This window comes from Macaca mulatta, chromosome X (assembly GCF_049350105.2).
Source record: "Macaca mulatta isolate MMU2019108-1 chromosome X, T2T-MMU8v2.0, whole genome shotgun sequence".
Lineage (NCBI taxonomy): Eukaryota > Metazoa > Chordata > Mammalia > Primates > Cercopithecidae > Macaca > Macaca mulatta.
Window position 1 is genome coordinate 3,237,518 of NC_133426.1, and position 26,496 is coordinate 3,264,013.

A 26,496-nucleotide genomic window follows, 5' to 3' on the forward strand; every position below is an offset into this window, starting at 1 on the left:
CGGTCTTCTGTGTCGCTCGCGCTGGGAGTTGGAGACTGGAGCTGTTCCTATTCGGCCATCTTGCTCCGCCCCCCGAGACCCCATCTCTTAAAAACAATTTTTTTCAGAATAGATCTTAAGTGTTCTCACCACAAATAAATGGTAATTATGTGAGGTAATGCATATGTTAATAAACTCAATGGACCCATTTCACAATGGGTGCATATTTCAAAACTTCATGTTGTACATGATAAATAAAACCATTTTCATGTGTTAATTTAAAAAAAAAAAAGTGTTTTCTTGAGTTTCTTTCAGTTTATCTCCATATCAGGAAGCTTTAACTAGACTTTAAGACCTAGTTTGAGAGTTCGTGAGCTTTTCCCCAATTCCTTTGATTGGGAAACTTGTTCTTCCCCCTCGGAAGGTACCTATAACGGTCACTATGCCATTCCCAGCAGATTCTAGATATGGGTCATCTGTAATTCCCTGCAGTCCTGGCAAGAGACCCAGCTCTTTTCCAAATGGCTGTGGCATTAACACAGGACCCATCCACTTTTATGAAGAGCCGTGGCACAGATGAATCCACACCGTGCAACCTGGCTGGACAGGCTCCTTGGAGACCTGAAGGTATCGGCCCCTGTCTACAAATAATGTAAAGGACAGAAGCTTGACTACAGTTACCGGGTGAACAATGTCCCTCAAAAAGATACGTGCATGTCCTATCCCCCAGTGCCTGTGAATATCACTTAATTTGGAAATAGGGTCTTTGCAGATGTAACTAAATTAAGGTTCTCGAGATGACATCATCCTGGAGTAGGGTGGGCCAGGTGTCCTCATAAGAGACAGAAGAGGAGACACAAACACAGTGGAGAAGGCCATGTGAAAATGGAAGTAGAGACTGCAGTGATGCAGCCACAAGCCCAGGGATGCCTGGAGCCCCCAGGAGCTGGGAGAGGCAGGAAGGATCCCCCCTAGAGCCTCTGGCAGGAAGCAGACACAATTATCACACATTGGGCAGTGGCCCCCAAAATATATGGCCATGTCCTGACTCCCAGTACCTGGGAATGGAACCCTACATGCAAAGAGGGTCTTTGTAAATGTAATTAAGGGAAGGCTCTTGAGAAGAGATAATCCTGCATTAGGGTGACCCGAAACCCAGTGACGGGCATCTTTCTGAGAGACAGAAGAGGAGACACAGACACAGAGGAGAAGGTCACGTGAAGAAAAAGACAGAGACCAGAGTGATGCGACCACAAGCCCAGGGATGCCTGGAGCACCCAGGGGCTGGGAAAGGCAGGAAGGATCCTCCCCTAGAGCCTCTGGAGGCCTGAGACACCTTGATCTCAGACTCCTGGTCTCCAGGATGGGGACAGCATAAACTCCTGTTAAGCCCCTAGTTTGTGGTCCATTGTTATGGCAGCCACTGGAGACTCCTAAACCACACAGAGGGCCCCAAGAGAGCCCAGTGGTTCAAGCCTCACATCCTGGTGTACTGTGTCTCCCCAGACTGTAATTTACAGGGTCAAGACATATATGGAAGTTCCTCCAAGTATAAGTCCCTCCAAGGTTGTCCAGAGCTAGAAATAGCCAACAAAAAGTTCATGAATTCTATCAAATTCGGGGATGCCAAAACTTGCATATAAGGTATGATACTACTTACAGAACAGTCTGTTTGTCAATTATGCATTTGCCTCCACACACAAAGTTTGTGGAAATCATACCTGACGCACAACTTTTAAAATCATCACTTGCACACGTAAAACATATACTCCCACGTCCATGGCGAACTACTCACAAAAGCCAAAAGGTGGAAACAGCCCAGGTGTCCGTCCATGGATGAACGGACAAACAAAACAAGGTCTGCCCACACGATCGAACACTATGTGCTCATGAAAAGGAAGGAAGCCCTGACACAGGCTATAGCCTGGATGAACCTTGAAGACATCTGCTCAGAGAAAGTCAGACGCAAAAGCTTACATTTTGTACAATTCCATTTTCAGCAGGGCCATTTTTAGCAGAGCCCAGAATACCGAACCCTACAGAGAAAGTCAGTAGATTAGTGGCTACTTAGTGGTCCTGGTAGTGGACATGGCTTATGAGGAACAAACTGGTAGTGGTCCATGGCTTATGAGGAACCAAAATGGGCCACACAGCAGGAGGTGAGCAGCAGGCAGGTGAGCGAAGCTTCACCTGTATTGACGGCTGCTCCCCATGACTGGCGTTAGCACCTGAGCTCCGCCTCCTGTCAGATCAGCGGTGGCATTAGATTCTCATAGGAGCACACACCCTGTTGCGAACTGCGCATGTGAGGGATTTAGGTTGTGTGGTCTGTGGAAAAATTGTCTTCCACAAAACTGGCCCCTGGTGCCAGAAAGGTTGGGGACCGCTGGCTTAGGGCAAGAGAGGATGAAAGAATAGCAGCACAGTGATAGCTGAAGGGTGCAGGGTTTCTTTTTTGAGCTGATGAAAATGTTCTAAGATTAACCATGGGGCTGGCTGTACATAATCGTGTGTATACTAAAAGCCACTGAATTGCACATTTTAGATGGGTAAATTGCAAGGCGTGTGAGTTCACGCTCCATAAAGCTGTTTAAAAAATAAAATAAATAAGTCAACAAAATAATGAGTAATAACTTAGAAATTGTTACTGCTCTATTACCTTGCTTGAGGGGAGGGGAGATACAGTGTAGACCCAGTTTGACGTTGTGTGCCCAGAAACTCAGATTTGATAGATCTTTCCTGGCAGTTTCAAGTAAAATAAAAAATAAATAAATAAAGCACCAGATCTGAAATTTGGGCAGTGATTAAATCCGACCGCTAAACCTTGGTTTATATCTGCACGTGTCAATATGGGTGTCAGACGGCAGACACGCACATCGGGTACCACTGAATACCTATGGGATCAAATACTGACCTTCATGTTTCCTAATCGCCTTGTTCTGTCAACCACGAGCAGTTTCTTAATGAGGTCTCTGTGTAGGGGAAGGAGACAAAAAAAAAGAAAAAGTGACAGATTATATATCCACATCAGCAAACGCGGCACGGCAACAGAGATAAGGTCTACCCACTCCGAGGACCACGGCTCATTTCCATTTCAGCAAAACATTTTCTAGTGCTTATTTCCTACCATCACCGGCTCTTAAATAACCTATGCAAGGCTGGGTTGCCCCCTGCATGGCTGAAGCTAAGGGAAGGGGGTTGATTACATCTTTGTCAAGAAACTACCCCTTTGAGTAGAAAAGGGTGAAATTTGTATGTGCCTGCAGGGAGGATCCAGACACTTAACGTAAACATGCCTGTCAGGCTGTCCCTGCAAAATAGAAGACATCTGCTTTCACCAGCATCCACCGTCACACGCTGCCCTGGGGGTCTGCTTTCACCAGCATCCACAGTCACACGCTGCCCTGGGGGTCTGCTTACTGATGGGATTCCTGTTGTAAAAGGCTGGCTTTCCCATAAGCACACACATTAGGATGAGTCTCCTAAGTCTGCTTCTTCACTTGTAATCTTCCTTTTTAAATAACAGACCATGTCAGAAACACAGCAAGCCGGAAGGCTGGGCACACTGGCTCACACCTGTAATCCCAGCACTTTGGGAGGCCGAGGCGTGCGGAACACTTGACGTCAGGAGTTTGAGACCAGCCTGGCCAACATGGTGAAACCCCATCTCTACAAAAAACAAAAACTTTAGCTGGGCATGCTGGCACATGACTGTGGTCCCAGCTACCTGAGAGGCTGAGGCACAAGAACTGCTTGAACACAGGAGGTGAAGGTTGCAGTGAGCTGAGACTGAGCCACTGCACTCCAGCCTGGGTGACAGAGCTACACTCAGTCTCAAAACAAACAAACAAACAAACAACAACAACAACAGCAGCAAGCTGGTTCAATTAGGATGGGTAGTTAGAGATGATGTTGAAGACTTCTAGTAGATTAGGCGAGTTTTAAGATGCGCATTTATGGAAGTGGAAATGATCACGTGTGTCTGCATGTACACATATAATACACAGAGTATATTATGTATAATAATATACACAACATGAAATAATAATATAATATATTGAAGTCCCCCCAAACAATCCAATACCCACGACCCCGGTGTAAGCATCTAGGCTTTCCTGGCATAAACTACGTCCCAGGGAAAGTAGCATGAACTTGGACTGGGCCACTCCCAGGTTCGGTGACAGACTGCAGAGACTCCGACAAGCCAGGTGACGTCCCAGGGTCAGACTCCACCATCTAGACTGTGAATCTCACCAGTCCTGTCTGATCGGAAATTCCTGCCACCATGCTTTCTGAATTACAATGGGATGCTTGTCAGACTTCACTGCTTCTTTGCCTCTAAGTAAACCTCAGAGACCATCTGTCCGCCCACCTGAGGCTGGGATTTTGTATCCATCCTGCAAGGCTGAAAAGCTTTGAGCAGGGTGGGGAATATAAAAAAATCACCGAAAAGTTACAAACCTTTCCACTACTTAGTGAGTTTCTCCTTCATTATTTTGACATGCTCCCCTCTGCCAAATAAAAATCAAGGTCATCAAATGCTATACCCCCAAAACATTCCCAAATAAATGTAGGGCTTTTTCCTCATATGATTTACACCACTGCCTGCCCCCTTATCACACACACTTAAACTTAAAGCTCACTGGAGTGGGATTATAAGAAAGGTTTATTTATGCTTTTATATTTTAAATAAACCTGTTTTCTTATAATCCCAGTCCAATCACCTTTAAGTGTGTACACTAATGGGGCAGGCAGTGATGTAAATTATAGTGGAAAAAAAGCCCTATGTTTATTTCAGAATGTTTTGGTGATCACCTTGATAAATTTCAATTTGTGTGTGTGTGTGTGTGTGTGTGTGTGTGTGTCTGGCATGTAAGAAAACAAAGTGTTTGATGACCTTGAATTTTTTTTTTAATTCTTTTGGTGTTTGGCATGTAAGAAAATGAAGATTTATTTAAAATACAGGGCACAGTGGCTTGTAATCCCAGCTACGCAGGGGGTTGAAGTGGGAAGATCACTTGAGACCAAGAGTTCGAGACCAGCATGGGCAACATAGTAAGGCCCCCGTCTCTACAAAAAATCAAAACATCGGCCAGACATGGTGGTGCAAGACTGTAGCACCAGTTACTCGGGAGGCTGAGGTGGGAGCATCATTTGAGCCCAGGACGTTGAGGCTGAAGTGAGCTATGATTGTGCCACTGCACTCTAGCCTGGGTGACAGAGCAAGACATCCAACTCTTAAAAAAAAAAAACAAAAAAAAGTAAAATACCAAAGCAAACTCTTATAAAGCAGAGTCTAGAAAGTAAAGAGTGTGGATGGGAAGGGGCCCCCGAAGACGCAAAGCCCTATAAAGGAACAACAGAAGTGTCCACAGCTGTAGATGGGTCCCTTGACCCCAGGATAAGCGACACATCTGCCGGCACTCTTTTGATGCACTATAGCCAAAATTCTAAATTTTATTTATGATCCTGGCACCAGCTGGCTCCTCTCAGATGCAGGTACTTTCAGGCATGAAAAAAGCCCCGGCAGATAATACCTCTACTGAACTGGCAACAAGTCCCAAAGCTTTGTTTTGGTGTTTTCTTTTAAATGATATTTCTTTCTATAAGGAATGTCAATCCTGACATGCCATTTGCCCAGGCGACATGTTTACCGGGTCAAATGATAAAAGTTGCAGGAACCAACATACGACTTTAAGAAGCTGAGAATCAAAATTCTAGCATCACGGCCAACCAGGAACAGTGATTTGGATAAGAAAATGCATCATTAAGGCCAGGTGCAGTGGCTCACGCCTGTAATCCCCACACTTGGGGAGGACAAGGCAGGAGGATCAGTTGAGCCCAGGAATTCAAAAGCAGCCTAGGCAATGCAGCAAGACCCCCATAGCCATCTCTACCAAAAAATAAAAGGAAAGATATGAGTCACTGAGGTCTTGCTTCTCAGTCAATTTGAGAAGATTTAACAAATAATGGAAAGAAACGAAGTTTTACTCAACTACCACTGTTCCTGCTCTTGGTGGACCCGCACTGGGTATGTAAAGAGACAGGGGCATTGTGGGGAACACTGGAAGGGGCTGGGAGCTACATAAAGAGAGGGATGTTAGATCAGACAGTACCAAGATGGTCACCGCTGGTTCTCTACTCTCTAGGAGAGAAAGAAGGAAAAGTGGCAAGAGTCCAGACTTTGATTATGCTTCTGGTGTGTTCTATTTTTGCAATTCCTTTTTTTGTTTGTTTGTTTCCACAGGACATTGGAAACCTCTCTCCCTCTCCCCCCGCCCTATATATATATAATTATTTTTTTAATTTTTTTTTGAGAGGGTCTCACTCTTTCACCCAGTCTGGAGTGTAGCAGTGCAATCACAGGTCACTGCAGCCTCAACTTCCTGGGCTCAAGCAGTCCTCCCATCTCAGCCTCCCTAGTAGCTGGGACTACAGGCACATGCTACCATGCCCAGCTAATTTTTGAATTTTTTTGTAGACATGGGGTCTTGCTACATTGTCCAGGCTGGCCTCAAACTATTGGACTGGCCCCAAGTAAGCCTCCTGAAGTGCTGGGATCACAGGCATGAGCACCTCACCTTGCCAAACTCGATCATAAAAGTGCTTTGCCATCCACTTGATATAATGTCACTCGACTCAGATGGATTTGGGGCCTGAGAGACAGGTTCTACACAATCCTTTCTATTTCCTTCCAGAGCAGTTGGCTTCTGAGGTGCTGTTTCCCCTGACACCTCCCTGTCTTACCATTCACTGGACAGGGTGTTCCTTCTAGGCGATTCATTGTTAAGCGGAGCCTCGTTTTCTTGCTAAAGTCTTTTAAAACCTGCCTCTAGTGTGTCAAACACAACACAAGCTCAAGCCAACAAAACACGACCTTATCTTCTGTTCAGACTAAGAACCTCTGGTTAGGATGGGGTGCATTCGCCACCAAGAAACTCAACTGAACGTAGCCAGTGGCCCCATAAGGGGCATATTCAAAACAACCTGGTCCGTCGCCCTGAAATAAGTCTTCTCCAAACTGAACTTCCACTGGCTCACAAGAAAATAGGCCATGGAAAATAAAAGTTTAATTCTCAACTAGATGCATTCAGCTCTAGTTTGTGCCCAGGGGGCTGGTGCACCCATTAACTCATCTGAAAAATACAGTGAAACAAACAGAAATCAGTGCTTATTGCAGTAAAAATGGCTACCAGGTGACCCGATTGGGTAAGGTAGCCAGAAAACCAAAAGCATTCTTATATTTAACAAAGTATCTTTTCTCCCTATTGCAACAACCTTAATAAAATGTGCATCCAAAGTTGCCAATATCCAGCAACTATGTAAATGTTTGTAAAGCAACATGCTCAGAACTGAAAATGTTGACGTTAAAAAGGGCTTAGAGGTTGAGCATAATTTAAGCCGGAGAGAAAGGATAAAACTCTGCTAAACCCATCAACAGTTCTGCTAGCCACAGAACTAGGATCCTTCTTGTCAAATTCCAAAACTGCTCTCTCATAAAATACGACGACAAACTCATTCATTGGCTCATTTTAAACATAACATATCACCAAAAGAATAAAATACAGCCAAGACTCATTAAAATGTGAAGTTATCATTAAAGTAGAATACTTACAATCTTTTTCTTTTCTTGTGGAAAAGACAACTGTCCAAAATAGTTTATGCGCAGTACATTTAATACCACAATATGGTATCCTGCTGAGTGCGTGTTTTCATGGTGATTTTAGACACTTTAAAAATAAACACACCCCATGACGAGGCAAACGGTTTACTTACTTTACATGGAAATCCAAATGTCTGGGGAAATCTATTTTGCCTGCAAGAATTTTCTGATAAATGCCAAACGGGTTGTCATCAAAAAACGGAGGAAACCTGTTAGAAAACCAAACATGTATTTTTAGTGGTGAGTAAGCATGGAAAAAAATCCCTGCTTTGTAAAGATAGCTATTTCTGCTTAACACAGGCAGAAGATAATTTATTTCACATGCACTCTTCCCCGCACACTGAAGTTGTCACGATCTGAAAGCACGTGACACTCAGATGGTTCTAAGAGGCAAGGCATCGTGTGCCGCAGCCCGATGTAAGGGAAGCTCCCTTGGAGAGAATATAAAGACCATTTGAGAGGCAGAAGGCAACTCCTTTGAGGCAGAAGGCAACTCCTTTGAGCATCTTATTCAGAGGGGCCACCAGCCCATTCCTTAACTGTGCACTAAACACTGGACGGAAATGCTCTCTCATGTTTACCGGGGTGAATCCACCACCGTGACCAAGCATGGAACTCAAACGTCTCAACAGCGAAAAGATAAGCAGTCCAATTAAAAAATGGACAGGTGGTCTTCACAGACATTTCTCAAAAGAAGACATGGAAAAGGCCAACAGGTATATGAAAAAAATGCTAAGTGTCACTAATCACCAGAGAAATGCAAATCAAAACCTCAATGAGGTAACAATCATCTCAACCCAGTTAAGATGGCCATTACCAAAAAGACACTGTAAGCCCAGTACTTTGGGAGGCCGAGGCGGGTAGATAACCTGAAGTCAGGAGTTTGAGAGCAGTCTAGCCGACATGGTAAAACCCCATCTCTACTAAAATTACAAAACTTAGCCAGGCATGGTGGCACGCGTCTGAAATCCCAGCTACCCAGGAGGCTGAGGCAGAAGAATCACTTGAACCCGGAAGGTGGAGGTTGCAGTGAGCCAAGATCATACCATTGCACTCCAACCTGGGCAACAAGAGTGAAACTCTGTCTCAAAAAAAAAAAAAGACACATACACACAAAAATAACAAATGCTGGTGAGGGTGTGGAGAAAAGAGAACTCTTTTTTTTTTTTTTTTTTTAAGACAGGATCTCGCTCTGTCTCCCAGGCTGGAGTGCAGCGGTGCAATCTCAGCTCACTGCAACCTCTGCCTCCCAGGCTCAAGCGATCGACCTGCCTCGGCCTTCCAAGTAACTGGGACCACAGGCGCCCACCATCACACTGGCTAATTTTTGTACTTTTTGGAGGGGGCGGGGGGTTCACCATGTTGCCTAGGCTGGTCTTGAAGTCCTGTGCTCAAGTGATCCACCCAGCTTGGTCTCCCAAAGTGCTGGGATTACCAGCATGAGCCACCGTGCCTGGCTAGAAAGGGAACTCTCATGCAACGCTGGTGGGAATGTAAACTAGTAGAGCCACCATAGAGAAGAGTATGGAGGTTCCTCAAAACACTAGAAATGGAACTCCCACATGACCCGGCCATGACATTACTAGGTATCTGTTCAGAGCAAAGGAAGCCATGATATCGGAGAGACATCGGCACGCCCATGTTTACCGCAGCACTATTCACAACAGCCAAGATAGGGAATCAGCCTAGGTGTCCACCCGCAGATGAGCAGACAGTAAAGAAAAGGTGCTATCTACACACAGTAGAATACTATTCAGCCGTGAAAAGGAATAAAATCCTCTGATTGGCAGCAACACGGATGAAACTGGAGGACGTTACGTTAGGTGAAATAAGCCAGGAAAAGAACATTAAACAGTACTTGTGCTTACTCATACATGAAAGCTATAAAAAGCTGATCTCCTGAAAGGATAAAGAAGAACAGAGGATACTAGATTCTGGGAAGGGAAGAAGGGAGAGATAGGGAGAGGTTTGTTAAAGGATATAAGATAGGAGGAATATGTTCCAGTGTTCTATAGCCTTGTAGGGTGACCATAATTAGCAATAAAATGTCATACAGTTTCAAATAGATACAGGATATTCAATGTTCCTAACACAAAGAAATGGCAAATAATTGAAATGATGGATATGCTAATTAACCCTGATCTGATTACTCCATTCTTTGTATCAAAGCATCACTGTGTACCCCATGAATATATACAATTACTATGTGTCAATTTAAAAAATAAAATAAGCCTGGGAAATACGGCAAAACCCAGTCCTTAAAAAAAAAAATTTAGCTGAGTGTGGTGGTGCACACATGTAGTCCCAGCTACCTGGGAGGCTGACAGGGGAGAATCGCTTGAGCACAGGAGGTCAAGGCTGCAGTGAGCGGTGATCACATCACCACACTCCAGCCTGGGTGACAGAGTGAGACCTTGTCATAACATAAAATAACATAACATAACATAAAGTAAAATATAGGCCGGACGCTGAGGCTCATGCCTGCAATCCCAGCACTTTGAGAGGCTGAGGCGGGCAGGTTACTTGAGGTCAAGAGTTCCAGACCAGCCTGGCCAACATGGTGAAACCCGTCTCTACTAAAAATACAAAAATTCGCTGGGCATGGTCGCCGGTGCTTGTAATCTCAGCTACTCAGGAGGCTGCCGCAGGAGAATTGCTTGAACCTGAGAGGCCGAGGTTGCGGTGAGCTGAGATCGTGCCACTGCACTCCAGCCTGGGTGACAGAGCAAGACGGAGTACATAAATGAAATAAAATGTAAAATAATTGTTAAAGTTTACAGTGGTAAATACGCCACTATGGCCAAGAACAGGACATCTTTCTCGAGGCTTCCTTCAGTCTACAGCACAAGCAGTACCTGATATGTCCTGCCTTGGAGAGCTCGGTACTGAGCCGGCTTGCACGGCACTATAAGGCACCCTCAATAAACTGCAAGTGAACGTCAGTGAACTACTTTTTTTTTTTGAGACAGGTCTTGCTCTGTTGCCTCCAGGCTGGAGTACCGCAGCGTGATCCTGGCTCACTGCACTGAGCCTTGACCTCCAGGGCTCAAGCTATGCTCCCACGTCAGCGTCCTGAGCAGCTGGGGCTACAGGTGCACACCACCACACCAGGCTGATTTTTTTTTTTTTTTAACTTTTGGTAGAGACGAAGTCTCACTATGTTGCCCAAGCTGGTCTCAAACTCCTGGGCTCAAGTGATCCTCCCACTTCAGCCTTCCAAAGTAATGGGACTACAGATGTGAGTCACCACACCCATCACTGAATTTCTTTATACTCCTCATTCACGGAACAATATGTGGCAAGCAACAGGTGATCAATAAATGTGTATAGGCCAATGAAAGAGCCCGAGTTTATCATATTTTTCTTTTTTGTGAGACAAGGTTTGACTCTGTCACCCAGGCTGGAGTGCAGTGGTGCAATCATAGCTCACTGTAGCCTTGAACTCCCCCAGGAGGCCATCCTCCCACCTCAGCCTCCCATGTAGCGGGGACCACAGGTGTGTGCCACCATGCTTGGCTAATTTTTTTACTTTCTATAGGGATGCGGTCTCACTATGTGACTACTTTTAAGGTGCAGGAGCAGAGTCTGTATTTGTAACTGAGACTGGGTGGTCTGCAAAGCTGACCAAAGCTCTTTGCCCCAAGAAAACCATTTCTTGACCCCTGAAGACCAGGAAAAAGACAGAAATACATGCAAATACAGCCTTGAAAATAGCGGTGCGTGTGTGAAAACAAGATTGTCATGCTATGCTTTGTTGACTGTAGTAAAAAGATTGCAGTCCTGCTGCAGAAACCAACAGACTTTAGTAATATCTAGAAATTTTAGAAATATGTGAAATAAACTAAAAAACATATATACTTAAAACTGCAAAGACCAAGATAAATCCAAGAACACCTAGAAGTCAACTGTATTAGTCCATCTGCAGTCTGCTATAAAGAACTACCTGAGACTGGGTAATTTACAAAGAAAAGAGATTTAGGCCAGGCACAGTGGCTCATGCCTGTAATCCCAGCACTTTGGGAAGCCAAGGCAGGCAGATCACGAGGTCAAGGAGATCGAGACCATCCTGGCTAACATGGTGAAACCCCATCTCTACTAAAAATACAAAACATTAGCTGGGCGTGGCAGCGGGCGCTTGTAGTCCCAGCTACTCAGGAGGCTGAGGCAGGAGAATGGCGTGAACCCAGGAGGAAGAGCTCGCAGTGAGCCGAGATAGTGCCACTGTACGCCAGCCTGGGTGACAGAGCGAGACTCCGGCTCAAAAAAAAAAGAAGAAGAAGAAGAAGAAAAATAAAAGAAAGAAAAAGAGATTTAATTGACTCTCAGTCCCGCACGGCTGGGGAGGCCTGAGGAAACTTACAAATCATGGCGGAAGGCGGAGGGGAAGCAGGGCACATTTACCTGGTGGCAGATAAGTGACAGCGAGCAAAGGAGGAAGTACTACACTTTAAAACCATCAGATCTCCTGAGAACTCTCACGAGACAGTACTAGGGCAATGTTGCTAAACCATCAGAAACCACTCCCATGATCCAACCACCTCTCACCAGGTCCTGCCTCCAACACTGGGGATTACATTTAAACATGACATTTGGGTGGGGACACAAAGCCAAACCACATCATCAACCAGTAAGTGTATACTACACACCTACATGTCCGAGGCACAAGTTGTACTTCTGACATTTTCTCATACTGACCAGGACAGAGACTCATATTGGCTCAAAGTCATGTTTTCTATTTAGCTTCTTTTGACTTAGATACTCCAATTCAGGTATTCTAGCAATGGAAATACCTTACAAAATGGAGCTTTCAAATGATACCCTCACTGATGATCAGAAATGCCAATGAGCAAAAATAATTCTCTTGTAGATTCCAAATCACTTCCTGACCTTAACGAAATTCAGTGGAGTGGGTGGAATGAGAGGTCTCCAGGAAGTTACATCTGTGATCCTGCCCCACCAACCTGCGAATGGGACCTTATTGGGAAATAGGGTCTTTGCAGATAGAATTAACTCGAGGAGCTTCAGATGACATCATCCTAGAATAGGGTAGGTCCAAATCCAATGACAGGTATCATCGTAAGAGACTGAAGAGGAGGCACACACACAGAGGAGAAGGCCACATGGGAACAGAGGCAGAGATGCAGTGAAGCGGCCACAAGCCCAGGGACTCCTAGAGCCCCCAGGAGCTGGGAGAGGCAGGGAGGATCCTCCCCTAACGCCTCCAGAGGGAACTGGATACACCTGTAGTGGATTGAACTGTGGCCTTCAGAAAGATCCATCCACGTCCTAATGCCCAGACCTGGAATGAGACCTTATTCAGCAACAGGGTCTTTGCAGATGTGATTAATTGAAGGATCTTGAGATGAGAGCGTCCTGGATTAGGGTGGCCCTAAATCCAATGACAGGTGTCCTTCCTTCTAAGAGACCAAAGGGGAGACAGAGACACGGAGGAGAAAGCCACATGAAGGTGGAGGCAGAGACTGCAGTGATGTGGCCACAAGCCCAGGGACTCCTGGAGCCCCCAGGAGCTGGGAGAGGCAGGAAGGATCCTTCCCTGGAGCGCAGTCCTGAGGCACTTTGATCTCAAACTTCTGGTCTCCAGGACTAGGAGAGGATAAAATTCTCTTGTTTAAACCTTCCAGTCTGTGGTAGTTTCTAACAGCAGTGCCAGGACATTCACATGTAGAACTACACACATGATCTGTCCAATACACTTCAGTGAAGAAAAATTCAAAGGAAAACAAAGAGGAGAAATACAAAGTACAAAAATGAAAATCAATGGCAGAGGTGACAGAGAAGTGGGGGTGGGTTACATGAGGAAATGAAAGATACTAGAGAAAGGTAAATGATTAGGTGTGTGCGATCTTCCTTCTTAAATAACATTTCAGTTGCTCATTTTGCACTTTAGCACGAAGGTGACTTTTCCAATAGCATCTCTCTTTGGTCCGCTGGTTCTGGAGTTACGAGCCACCACAACGTACTGATAAACCACCCAGGCCAGGCTGGGAAGCATAGCTCTGAGTACGGACACTCGTCAGATCTGCGTGTCCGATCTGCGTCAACACTGCCGCCTCAGACGTGAACAACCTCCCGAGCCCGTCCTCCCTCACCCACCCGCAGAGTTCTCTGTAACAAAACTTGGGGGACTTGTATTCCTGTTTCTCTCTAGGTTTGGGTGGTGACCCTGTCTGAATACATTCAGCTGTGTGACTTGATCAGGGAAATGCACAAATACAGGAATGGAGCATTAAACTCCAGGAGGAAATGTGTCATACATACCTAAAAACATTTATGGAGAATATTAAACGACGTGTTGTTGGACAGTAGACAATACATAAGATCATGGGAAAGGTATTTAATAAGCAGAAAAAAATAAATAGTAAGTGAGCACTAACTGATGATCTTGCCCGAAAGAAAAAGCAGAAACTGCGTGTGTGTGTATGTGTCTGAGAAACAGCACTCCCCTGGACGCCTGGGCAGTGCCCTCTGAAACCCTCAAATTTCTGTCTCTAAACATACAGACTGCTTCCAATTCTTACCAAGTGAAGAATAAATTCTCATTATATGGCATTTGGCATTATTAAGCAAGCTAAATTGATCTGTGGTGACAGCTATACTAGTAAGGGCAATCTACTAATCAGCATGAATGCAAGCTCGAGATTTTCACCTGAAAAATTCACGCTCAGGCTAGGCACAGTGGCTCATGCCTGTCATCCCAGCATTTGGGGAAGCCAACGCGGGAGGATTGCTTGAGCCCAGGAGTTCAAGACCAGCCTGGACCACACGGTGAGACCTCGTCTCTACAAAAAATTTAAAAATTAGCTGGACGTGCTAGTGTGTGCCTGTGTTCCCAGCTACAGCTTCTGTAGTCCCAAGAGGCTGAGGCAGGAGGATCGCTTGAGCCCCGGAGGTCGAAGCTTCAGTAAGCTATGACTGTACCACTGCATTCTAATCTGGACACAGAACAAGACCCTGTCTCAAAAGAAAAAAAAAAAAAAAAAAAACGCTCATGCAGTGGCTCACGGCTGTCATCCCAGCACTTTGGGAGGCCAAGGCAGGTGGATCCCTTAGAGCCTAGGAATTTGAAATCAGCCTGGGTAATATAGCAAGATCCTATCTCTACAAAAAATTTTTTAAAAATTAGCCAGGTACAGTAACGTGTGCCTGTCATCCCAGCTACTCAGGAGGCGGAGGTGGGGGGTTTGCTTGAGCCCAGGAGGTTGAGGCTGCACTGAGCTGTGACTGCACCACTGCACTCCTGACTGGGCAACAGAGCAAGACTCTGTTAAAAAAAAAAAAAAAAAAAAAAAAGAAAAATGAAAAAGAAACACACCAATTGTGCCACTAGCTCTATCATTTGCCAGTAAAATTTGAATGTAATTATTCCACCTATCTACATCTTCCAGTAAAGTGGACGGTCCAGGCAGAGATGCCCTGGGCGCTGCGAGCTGATGTTCTCCCTTGTACTCAGCTGGGAAAACACCCTCCTAAACTATCGGCCGACACATTCCCTGCCCCACTTTCGAAGGCCGGGGCCGGCCTTGGAAGATGGGTGCTTTGGAAATGCATTCACGAAAAGGAAGGCAGAGGCTTTTAGAGAAAAGAAGAAAGCCGTCACTAGAATTTCACTAGAATTTCATCCCACCTTGACTTCTTCCTCAAAAATCTTTGTCCCGATACCTTCAGATTAAAATCTAAAATCTAGGCCAGGCGTGGTGGCTCATGCCTGTAATCCCAGCACTTTGTGAGGCCGAGGCAGGTGAAACACTCAAGGTCAGGAGTTCGAAAGCAGGCTGGCCAACATGGTGAAACCCCATCTCTACTAAAAATACAAAAATTAGCCAGGCATGGTGGCGTGCACCTGTAACCCCAGCTACGCGGCAGGCTGAGGCAGGAGAACTGCTTGAACCCAGGAGGCAGAGGCTGCAGTGAGCTGAGATCACGCCACTGCACTCCAGCCTGGGCGACAGAGAGAGAGTCCCTCTAAAGAAAATAATAATAATAATAATAATAATAATAATAATAATAATAATAAATAAATATAAAATCTGTGCTCCTCAGATGAACCAGGGTGGGTGAGGTGGGAGATGAGACAGGGGAATTCAAGGGCCGGATAAAGCGGAAGGAGCAAGCACTGGGGTGTGTGAGGGTTGGGGCTGAGCGGAGAGTTTGAAAATATAGCCCCGGGCGCGTTCGCGTGGGCATCACAGCAGTGGCTCTCAAAGTGCAGTCCCAGGGTGGCTTCCCGACCCCAATTTAGGGATGGGTGAGGTCGTTTTTCTGACTCCAGCTTTGAATAGTGATGAATTTTCTTCCTATGCCTCAACTCAGCAACACGCTATGCAGCACAGCAGACAGTCTGCAGATGAAGGGAGGAGAGGCCAGCAGTCCTGGTGAAAGCTGGACACTAAGAGATTCGCAAAACCCAGAAAACACGGCCAACCTCCTCACGAACGTTTTCTCTCTGTCACCCAGGCTGGAGTGCGGTGGCGAGACCACAGCTCACTGCAGCCTTGACCTCCCAGCCTCAGTGATCCTCCCGCCTCAGCCTCCCAAAGTACTGGGACCACAGGCGTGCACCACCAAGCCCAGGCAATTGGTTTATTTCATTTTATTTTTTGTAGAGATGGGGTCTCACTATGTCGCCCAGGCTGGCCTCCAACTCCTGGGCTCAAGTGATCCTTCCACCTCAGCCTCCTGAAGTGACAGGATTACAGGCGTGAGCCACCGTGCACAGTCTGAATGGTTTCAATTCTAGAAAGTGCGGTTACACATTTTTTCCATTAAAAAATGCCATTTATGTTCACCTCTGTGATTATTATTTAACTTCTCATATATATTACTTATGTATTCTGTTTATTTATATTTCAGTCCCACTTTAATTTCAAATGCAGTCAGCGTGGACAGCTGTAACAAACAGAAATGAAAGTTCTGCGGGTTGTTAATAACTCTGAGCTATGTGTTAAAGGGTTCCCGAGGCCAGCATGTTTGAGAACCGCTGCACAATGCCTGACGCTCTCCATGGAAGAGGCTTCATTGCAAAGAGATTCTACCTTCTCTAGAATCTTCTGCACCCTGTCTGCTATGCTGTATTGTCTTAGTTGACACCTATGAGGAAAATTCATCACTATTCAGATCTGTCGTTGGAAAAATGATCTCACCCATCTGCTAAAACACACTTCCGGAACCCGACAGTCCTCTGGGATCCCTCTTTGAGAATCATTGCTGTCATAACTAAGACAAGATGCCCCGGGGCTTTTTCTCACCCTACACTCTGCTCTATGCCGTGCGTGCCCCTGTGTTTTGTTCTTGATGCTTTAGCTGATTTTTTTTTTCTTTTTCTGAGTCAGTGTCTTGCTCTGTTACCCAAGCTGATGTGCACTGGTGCAATCTCAGCTCACTGTAGCCTCAACTTCCTGGGCTGAAGCAATCCTCCCACCTCAGCCTCCTGAGTAGCTGGGACTACAGCTACATACAACCACACCCAGCTAGTTTTATTTTTATTTTTTGTAGAGATGGGGCCCCACTACGTTGCCCAGGCTGGTCTTGAACTCTTGGGCTTAAGCAATTCTTCTGTCTCAGTCTCCCAAAGTGCTGGGATGACAGACAGGCATGAGCCACCGCGTCTAGGCTTTACCTGACTCTTGAGTTAAACTCTCTGGGAGAATAAAAACACGGAAATGGATGAGAAAAGAGAATAGGATGGGAGAAATCGGAGCTGAGCTTGGGTCCATGGAAAGTGCATGAGTGATTTTGTTCCAGAATGTGCCACACAATTTTCATCTGACCTAAACATGTCTCGTTCCATGAAAATAAAATCTGCATCATGATATGACCTCCTTCCTAATCACATGGCAGATTTTACCAAACAGATGTTTTCCCCTGTGCGTAGTGGAAGATTGAGATAACCAGTTAAAGCAATAAAACAGACAAGGCACAGCCTCACTTGATCCTGCTAAGAGTGGGAATCCATCAAATGGAGCTGGAATAGGGAAGGTGCAGACACGGGCTGCGAAGGGAGCAGGAGGACTCTGACTGCAGGCCGGCTCCACTTATGTGTGCAGAAACGCCCTCCCTCTAGCCACCAGAAGTTTCTGGGTTGGAGGAGGTGAGGAGAGCAGCTTGGAAGCATTGCTCTCAGAGACAGGCAACACATACAAAATCAAGATGGTTTCAGAGCTGCTAAGCAGTATAAAGAAAACAGATGGGCTGATCGGACAGGGCATGTCCCAGGAGAACAGGGAGGCCCCAGAGGGCTGTGGGAGCAGGTGACAGGTGAACCTGCAGCATGTGCAGTGGAAGGGAAAGGGCCAGTCCTGGCCGGGCGCGGTGGCTCACACTTGTAATCCCAGCATTTTGGGAGGCTGAGGCAGGTGGATCACTTGAGGTCAGGAGTTTGAGACCAGCCTGGCCAATATGGTGAAACCCCCTCTCTACTAAAAATACAAAAATTAGCTGGGCGTGGTGGCACACACCTGTAATCCCAGCTACTCAGGAGGCTGAGGCAGGAGAATTGAACCTGGGAAGCAGAGGTTGCAGTGAGCCAAGATTGCACCACTGCAGTCCAGCCTGGGTGACAGAGCAAGTCAAGAAAGCAGAGGTTACAGTGAGCCAAGATTGTGCCACTGCACTCCAGCCTGGGTGACAGAGCGAGATGGAACAGAAAGGAAAGGAAGAAGGAAAGGAAGAAGGATAGGAAAGGAAGAAGGAAAGGAAAGGAAAGGAAAGGAAAGGAAAGGAAAGGGGAACGAAGAGGGAAAAGGAAAAGGAAAGGAAAGAGGAAAAAGGAGAAAGGGGAAAGGGGAAAGAGGGAAGGGGAAAGAGGGAAAGGGAAAAGGAAAGGAAGAAGGAAAGGAAAGGAGAGGAGAGGAAAGGAGGAAAGGAGAGGAAAGGAAAGGAAAGGAGGAAAGGAAAGAAAAGGAAGAAGGGAAGGGAGATGGGAAGTGAAGGGAGAAGGGAAGGGAGAAGGGAAGGGAAAGGAAGGGAGAAGGGAAGGGAAAGGAAGGGAGAAGGGAAGGGAAGGGAAGGAAGAAGGGAAGGGAGGAAGGAGAGAGAGAAAGGGAGGGAGGGAGGGAGAGAGGAAGGAAGGAGAGAGGGAGGGAGGGAGGAAAAGAAAAGAAAAGAAAAAAGAAGGGAGGAAGGAAGCCAGCCTTTGGGCAGGGGGACAGGTCAGGCTTCCTGGCATGTTTAAAAAGCAGTGGGAAGACGAAGGGCCAGGCTGTTGTCTAAGGGGGGTGGACAACCCACAGACAGACCATCTCAGAACCTCATATGGTAACAAGCTTCCGATTCTGCTCCAGTCATCCAGGAAGCAACAAGCGGGCTCCCAGGGAAGAGGGGCACAGCTGGTGGGCGCGTGGACAGGGTGCCTGCAACTGCTTCCAGGAAAATGTACTGCAGGCGGAGGGGATGCAGGAGACAGTGAGAAGGCTTGGGGTGGTCCAGGCAACCTGAAGCCGGCCAGAGCTGGGGAAGAGCACAGGAATGCCTGGGAGAGTTGGGGTCAGCGAAGCTGGTTAACTCTCAAAACACCCACCCATGTGAAAAGACACAGGGCTGCTGAGAAATTGAAAAAACAATATTCACCCAGAAATAGACTCTAATTAGAAAAAAGGAAAATAAAAAGAGGCCTACTGTGAATCAATAGCTCCCTGCCTCATGAAATGCACAGGTCAGCAGACTGGGCTTTGATTGGGAGATGGTTATTCATTTAATTATTCACTTTCTTTTTTTTTTTTCTTTTTTTTTTTTTGAGATGGAGTCTTACCTCTGTTGCCCAGGCTGGAGTACGGTGGTGCGATCTTGGCTCACTGCCACCTCCCTGCCTCCCAGGTTCAAGTGATTCTCGTGCCTCAGACTCCCGAGTAGCTGGGATTACAGGCACTATGTCCGGCTTTTTTTTTTTTTTTTTTTTTTTTTTTTTTTTTTTTTTGAGACGGAGTCTCGCTCTGTCGCCCAGGCTGGAGTGCAGCGGCCGGATCTCAGCTCACTGCAAGCTCCGCCTCCCGGGTTCACGCCATTCTCCTGCCTCAGCCTCCCGAGCAGCTGGGACTACAGGCGCCCACCACCTCGCCCGGCTATTTTTTTGTATTTTTTTTTAGTAGAGACGGGGTTTCACCGTGTTAGCCAGGATGGTCTCGATCTCCTGACCTCGTGATCCACCCGTCTCGGCCTCCCAAAGTGCTGGGATTACAGGCTTGAGCCACCGCGCCCGGCTGTCCGGCTTTTTTTGTATGTGTAGTAGAGATGGGGTTTCACCATGTTGGCCAGGCTGGTCTCCAACTCCTGACCTCAGGTGATCCACCCACCTCGGCCTCCCAAAGTGTTGGGATCACAGGCGTGAGCCATGGTGCCTGGCCTAATTATTCATTTTCAATTAGCCTAATGATTTATTACATTATAATTAGGTTATTTTCTATTCTATTATATTCTAATATATATAAATATTCCAATATGTTATAGCCTATTAACAATTCTCATAACTTTATATAATAATTCTAATACAGTCATTCTAATGACTGGGGGGGTAATATTCTATTCTTTTTAAATTTATTTTTATAAATTTTTAACTTCAACATACCTTGAAACTAATACTGTTTTAATTATAGTCTAATAATTATATGCTGTATTCTAACAATATTATGTTCTAATAGTATACTGTATTCTAATAATAGTCTACTCTATCCTATAATGAGTAAAATTTGGGGCACATGAACCTCACTCTATTTAAAACTATTAGACTACAGGATACAACAATCCTCAGGCAACGCTGCCCTCGTGTGGTCAGTGTTATCACTGAAGGAAAATGTGGCGCTTTCCTCGGTTGGATGCTGATCAATATGCCTAAGTGATTTTTACAACCTTCTGAGTTTGCCTGGGACATAATGGGCTAGAGTGCATATTGAGAAGTTTAATTCCATACGATTTGTAGGCATGTCTCAGCAAAGAGTAATGGAAAATTCAAAAGACCAACAGGCAGGTAGGTAGGTAGATTATTGATAGCTAGATAGACAGAAAGGTAGAGATAGATAGATAGGTAGGTATGTAGATGATTGATAAATAGATAGATACATAGAAAAGCAGACAGATGAATAGGTAAATAGATGATTGATAGATGGATAGGTAGGTAGGTAAACAGTTACATAGAAAGACGATAAATAGATGGATAGGCAGATAAATAGGAAGCAGATGGATAGATTGGTATATGAATGACAGATAGATGATAGGTAAATACATAGATAACAAGTAGGTAGACAGATAAAAAGATTGTAGAGATAAAGAGATGGAGACAGATGGATATATAAATATATAAATGACAACTTAGATGACAGATAACGATAAATAGATAAACATATACATGCATACATAATAGGTAGCAGACCACAGAGACAGACAGGGATAGGTGTGTGGGTGAGTGGATGAATGGATGGATGGATGAAGGGGTGGGGGGTGGATGGATGGATGCATGGATAAATGAAGGGGTAGGTGGGTGGATGGATGGATAGATGAAGGGGTTGAGGGGTGGGTAGGTGGATGGATGGATGAAGGGAAGGGGTTGGGGGTGGATGGATGGATGAAGGGGTTGGGGGGTGGGGGAGTGGATGGATGAAGGGGTGGGGGGTGGATGGATGAGGGGGTAGGGGAGTGGGTGGGTGGGTGGATGAAGGGGTAGGGGAGTAGGTGGGTGGGCGGATGAAGGGGTGGGGGGGTGGATGAAGGGGTGGGGGGGCTGGATGAAGGGGTGGGGGGTAGATGAATGAAGGGGTAGGGGGGTGGGGGGGTGGATGGATGGATAGATGAAGGGGTAGATGGATGGATGGATGGATGAAGGGGTGAGTGGATGGATGGATGAAGGGGTAGGTGGATGGATGAAGGGGTGGGTGGATGGATGAAGGGATGGGTGGGTGGATGGATGGATGAAAGGGTGGGTGGATGGATGAATGAAGCGGTGGGTGGATGGATGGATGAAGGGGTGGATGGTTGAATGGATGAAGGGGTGGGTGGATGGATGGATGAAGGGGTGGAGGGGTAGATGGGTGGATGGATGGAAAAGTATATAAACATAGATAAACAGATGGGTAGATGGATGGATGATAAACAATATACATGGATAGGCAGACAATGAAATACAGGTGTTTGTGGGTTCCACTCTCCTCCTGTGGCATCTCAGGCTCCGGTTTTGTGGTGGAGTTCTTTGGCAGTGCTTGTTCAACATCGTTCTGATCCCCAAGCTAGTGTGGGAATTAACGGATTCACTTTCTTTATAAAAGATGGCAGAGATAAGCACATGGGACGATGACCCCTGTCTGCTCCCCAAACAAAAGTCAGTGACTGCCTGGATTTTCTAAGGTGGATGTTAGAATGTCACATGCTCCACACCCCCAGGAACAAGCGCTGGGTCTGGGTGCTCCCGCCAGCAGGATCTGGCTGAGACACGCCTTCCAGGCAGGAGAATGCCTCTCCTCCTTCCCTCCTTTGTTTCCAACTGAAAGGGAAAGTTTCCCAGTAAAAATATCTGGTGTTGACCCCCTGCAGGGAATCAGAGAGATGTGAGCAAGGATCTGGCTTTTGCGACAACGGAAGGCACTCAGAGGATACGCTGGTGTCTGTCTTTGAGACTCAGGGGCAAGCAGAAAAAAGAAGGAAACAGGAAAAGAGAGAACATAGAAGGCAGAGCGTCGGCTGTGGCAAAGCACGGCAGAGGATCCCCCAACCGGTGTTCTGGGCCCTCGCAGGCTGGGCTTCCTCTCGTCTTCATCCCAGAGAGGAGAGCCTTTCGTGCAGAGCCACACGGTGCAACAGTTCCTCTGCACACACGTAGCTCACTCCTTCCTACAGGTTCCTTTCTAGAAAAGTGCCACGCTACTGAGTCGTCTTAGGGAATTAATGGACATGCTGGGTACTAACAACGGAATGAGGATGACACCCACGTCCTGGGTTTCCAAGTGTTGCATGCTTCCTTTGCGTTTCTGGTCAAGTCATAGTGGAGTTGTCCCAGGCACATGCTAGACTCGAACACTCAATCATGCTGACATCCCAACAAATGACCGACCTCTCTGTTATGTGGTGGCAGGGAGGATGGCACCTCCCCTGACTTCCAAATGTCACCCAACACAGGGATCACAGGCGCTGGAACCAGAGCAACTCCATCTTGAACAGGGGCCGGGTAAAATGAGGCTGAGACCTACTGGGCTGCATTCTCACACGGTTAAGGCATTCTAAGTGACAGGACGAGATAGGAGGTCGGCACACAAAGACCCTGCTGATAAAACAGGCTGCTACTAAGCTGGCCAAATCCCTCCAAAATCAAGATGGCGACAACAGTGACCTCTGATCGTCCTCACGGCTCATTATACATTAATTATAATGCATTAGGTACTAAAAGACACTCCCGCCAGCGCCATGACAGTTTACAAATGCCACGACAACATCAGGATGTTACCCTATAAGCTCTAAAAAGGGGAGGAACTCCTCAGCTACAGGACTTGCCCACCCCTTTCCAGGAAAACTCATGAAAAATCCACCCCCTGTTTAGCGTATAGTCAAGAAATAACCATCAAAATAGCCAACCAGCAGCCCTCGGGCCTGCTCTGCCTAAGGAGTAACCATACTTTTATTCTTTTACTGTCTTAATACACTTGCTTTCACTTTATGGACTTTACCCGAATTCTTTCTAGCGAGAGATCCAAGAACCCTGTGTTGGGGTCTGGGTCGGCACCCCTTTCCTGTGCCACAGGTGTGCGGTTTTAGGAGAGAACATATTCTCACCTTCCTCGCCGGCTGTTCATGCAGAAGCCACTCAATTGCATTTTGCTGATTTACCTTGACCCAACCTGTGCCCTCCTGAGCTCCGCAGGTTACTTCAGCAAGGGTCAGTGCAGAAGATTCATTTTTACTTTAATTTCTAAATTCTTTTTAAGACTAATTAAACACAGAAGTGATAAGGGGGAAAAGAGGAGAGCAAGGAGTTCAATCTGTAGCTAACTGTGAAAACCAACTGAGATAACTCACCACCTTTGGAGCAGCCCAGAACGTTAATTTTATATTTAAGGAAGATATGGATATTTCAATATAAAAATCTCAATGGGCATGCATGGGTGGTTCCTTCACAAGTTTAGGTTTTTTGCCTCTTATTCAAACAAGCTCAACTGCTAATTCACATTGCCAACCTCAGCAGGGCAGCAGATGTGTGTGCAGCCACACCGTGTGTCTGTGATACTCACGTACTGTTTTCAAGGTTACAGAAACGCCGAGGGGATGAATGGGTGGGGGAAGGGGGTGCTGGCCTGTAAGATGAAGATTCTCTACGGAGACTCCACTTACCCCGAGAGCATCTCGAATATCAGGATGCCGAGGGCCCACCAGTCCACGGCCCTTCCGTGGCCCTTGCTCTGAATGACTTCCGGGGCCAGGTACTCGGGTGTTCCACAGAGGGTCCAAGTCCTATATGGGCGACAGAGACAGACCCCACAAAACTCATTGGTGCTTGGCTAATGCAGTCACCTTAGAAGCTCTGATTGTTACAATAACTTAGTTGAGTAAAACCATGCTCCCTTTACCCTCCTGTGCACACATTTTACTGTGTCAAGACAGTAACATTGTTTTTGCTGATTCCTTTCCATAGTAACATTTCTTAACTGGCTTGGAAACTAAAGAATTGGTTTTATCATCCTTGCTACTGTTGCTGGTACTGTTACCACTGTTACTCAGAAGCAAAAAAAAAAAAAAAAACTCAGTTTTTTTGAGTTATTTATACCTGTCTTAGTATAAATCATAAAGAATAAAATTACTTAATTAAAGGAAAAAGAACGAGATCACGTCCTCTGCAGCAGCGTGGATGGACGTAGAGAGGCCATTCTCCTAAGTGGACGCACATGTTCTCACTTATACGTGGGAGCTAAACACTGGGTATACACAGACACGGAGACGGGGAAAAACAGACACCGGGCCACTGGAAGGTGAAGGACAGGAGGATGAGGATGGAAAATCTGTCACGTACGATGCTTATTGCGTGGGTGACAAAATAATCGGTACACAAAGTGGCATACAGTTTACTCATGTAACAAACCTGCACGTGTACCCCTGAACCTAAAAGTTTTTAAAATAAATAAATAAATAAAATTAAGTAAAAAAGAAAATCCTTTATCCCCTCGCCCCCCCCCCAAAAAAAAAAGTGGCAGTGAAAAAGAATAATTCAAGAACTCACTTAGGCCAGGCATGGTGGTTCACACCTATAATCCCAGCACTTTGAGAAGCCAAGGTGGGCAGATCACTTGAGCCAGGAGTTCAAGACCAGCCTGGCCAACATGGCGAACTCCATCTCTACTAAAAATACAAAATGAGCCAGGCGTGCTGATGTGTGCCTATAGTCCCAGCTACTCGGGAAGCTGAGGCAGGAGAAATGTTTGAACCCAGGAGGCGGAGGTTGCAGTGAGCCGAGAATGTGCCACTGCACTGTACACTCCAGCCTGGGCGACAGAGCAAGACTGTCTCTCAGAAAAGAAAAAAAAAAGGTGCAAGAGCAGAGTCTGTACTGTAACTGAGACCGGATGGTTTGCAAAGTTTACATTCGTTCTCTTCGGCTCTTTACACCCCCACCCCCACCCCCCACAAAAATTTTCCTGCCCCTTGGAAACCAGTGTAAAGACAAAAACACACTTCCTCCCCTGCATGCCATTTTCCTTTAAAGTGCCTGCTTTGTGCTCCAAAAGCAAACTGGTGGCCTCAAGCAGGAAGCCTGTACTTCTTCCCCTAAGAAAGCTCTGGAATAAAAAATCACTTTCTTTATACCGGACCTCGCCCTTGCTAATTGCACTCTGCAAACGGCGAGCGGCTGAACCTGCATTTTGGTTACAGAAGCATCTGCTAAACAAAGTCAGGGAAAGATAACAAGGACCGCAGCAGAAGCTGGAAGACTCATGGGCTGGAAAGGAACTGAGCATCAGTAATCCCAGAGAGGGGGCCGTGTCTGGGCCACACTCCATTGGTGCTCTACTGCTGGGTAGAATGTCGCTTCGGGCTTTCAGCAATTCAGACCCGTAGCACACTTCCAAGCCACATCCACCCTTCCTGCCAAGGGCTGCCTTGGTGTGTGGAGCCTGTCTGTAGACAGGCAGGAAGAAGAACACCTTCGGAGGGAAAAAATATATAGATGCTTTGCAAAAGACCCTTCCCTTCCACCAGTCAAATCAATAAAAGAAGAAACTTTTTGTAAGTTGAATGTAAAGAGAACAAAAAATAAGTTCCACAGAGTCTGGTAATGTACATGTTTATCCACTCTCAAGTTCTTTGCACAATGTATCAAGCATGTGTAAAGCCTATTTTACACCCAGCACATGTTGCCTGAGTCCGCCCTGTTTACAGTGGTGTGGGCATGTATCTTGGCTTCAGCTCCTCAGCTTCCTGCTTGCAGGAACCCACCCAAAATGTTGTTACTGGTATCTCTCCTTCCCTTCCCCACCACACCTCTCTACCCCACCTCTTTCCAGACAACAGACTTTTCCACATTAATCTGTAAGCCCTCGGGATAACAACAAACTGGCTGCCATCCAAATTTCAAATTCTGTCAGCCATCCATGAAATCAAAGTACCACAAGGTTAGGCATGGTAGTTTACAACTGTAATCCCAGTACTTTGGGAGGTTGAGGCAGGAGGATTGCCTGAGGCTAGGAGTTTCAGACCAGCTTGGGCAACATAGCAAGACCACTCCTTTACAAAAAAAAAAAAGCCAGGTGTGCTAAAGTGCACCTGTAGTCTCAGCTAGTCAGGAGGCTGAGACGGGAGGATCACTTGAGCCCAGGGGGTCAAGGCTGCAGGGAGCATGATAGTGCCACTGTACCCCAGCCTGGGCAAGA

The 26,496-nt window shown here is 46.2% G+C and overlaps 1 protein-coding gene across 1 annotated transcript in view; it reads right to left on the reverse strand.

Moving 5' to 3' along the window:
• The window catches only part of PRKX (protein kinase, X-linked), a gene marked incomplete at its 5' end in the record, with an annotated part of 75,609 nt that overhangs the window by 20,869 nt on the left and 28,244 nt on the right, over window positions 1-26,496 (reverse strand). Inside the window, 3 exon segments of the mRNA NM_001258204.1 lie at window positions 2,894-2,951; window positions 7,756-7,851; window positions 23,966-24,085. Of these exon segments, the coding sequence (NP_001245133.1) occupies window positions 2,894-2,951; window positions 7,756-7,851; window positions 23,966-24,085 (274 nt within the window).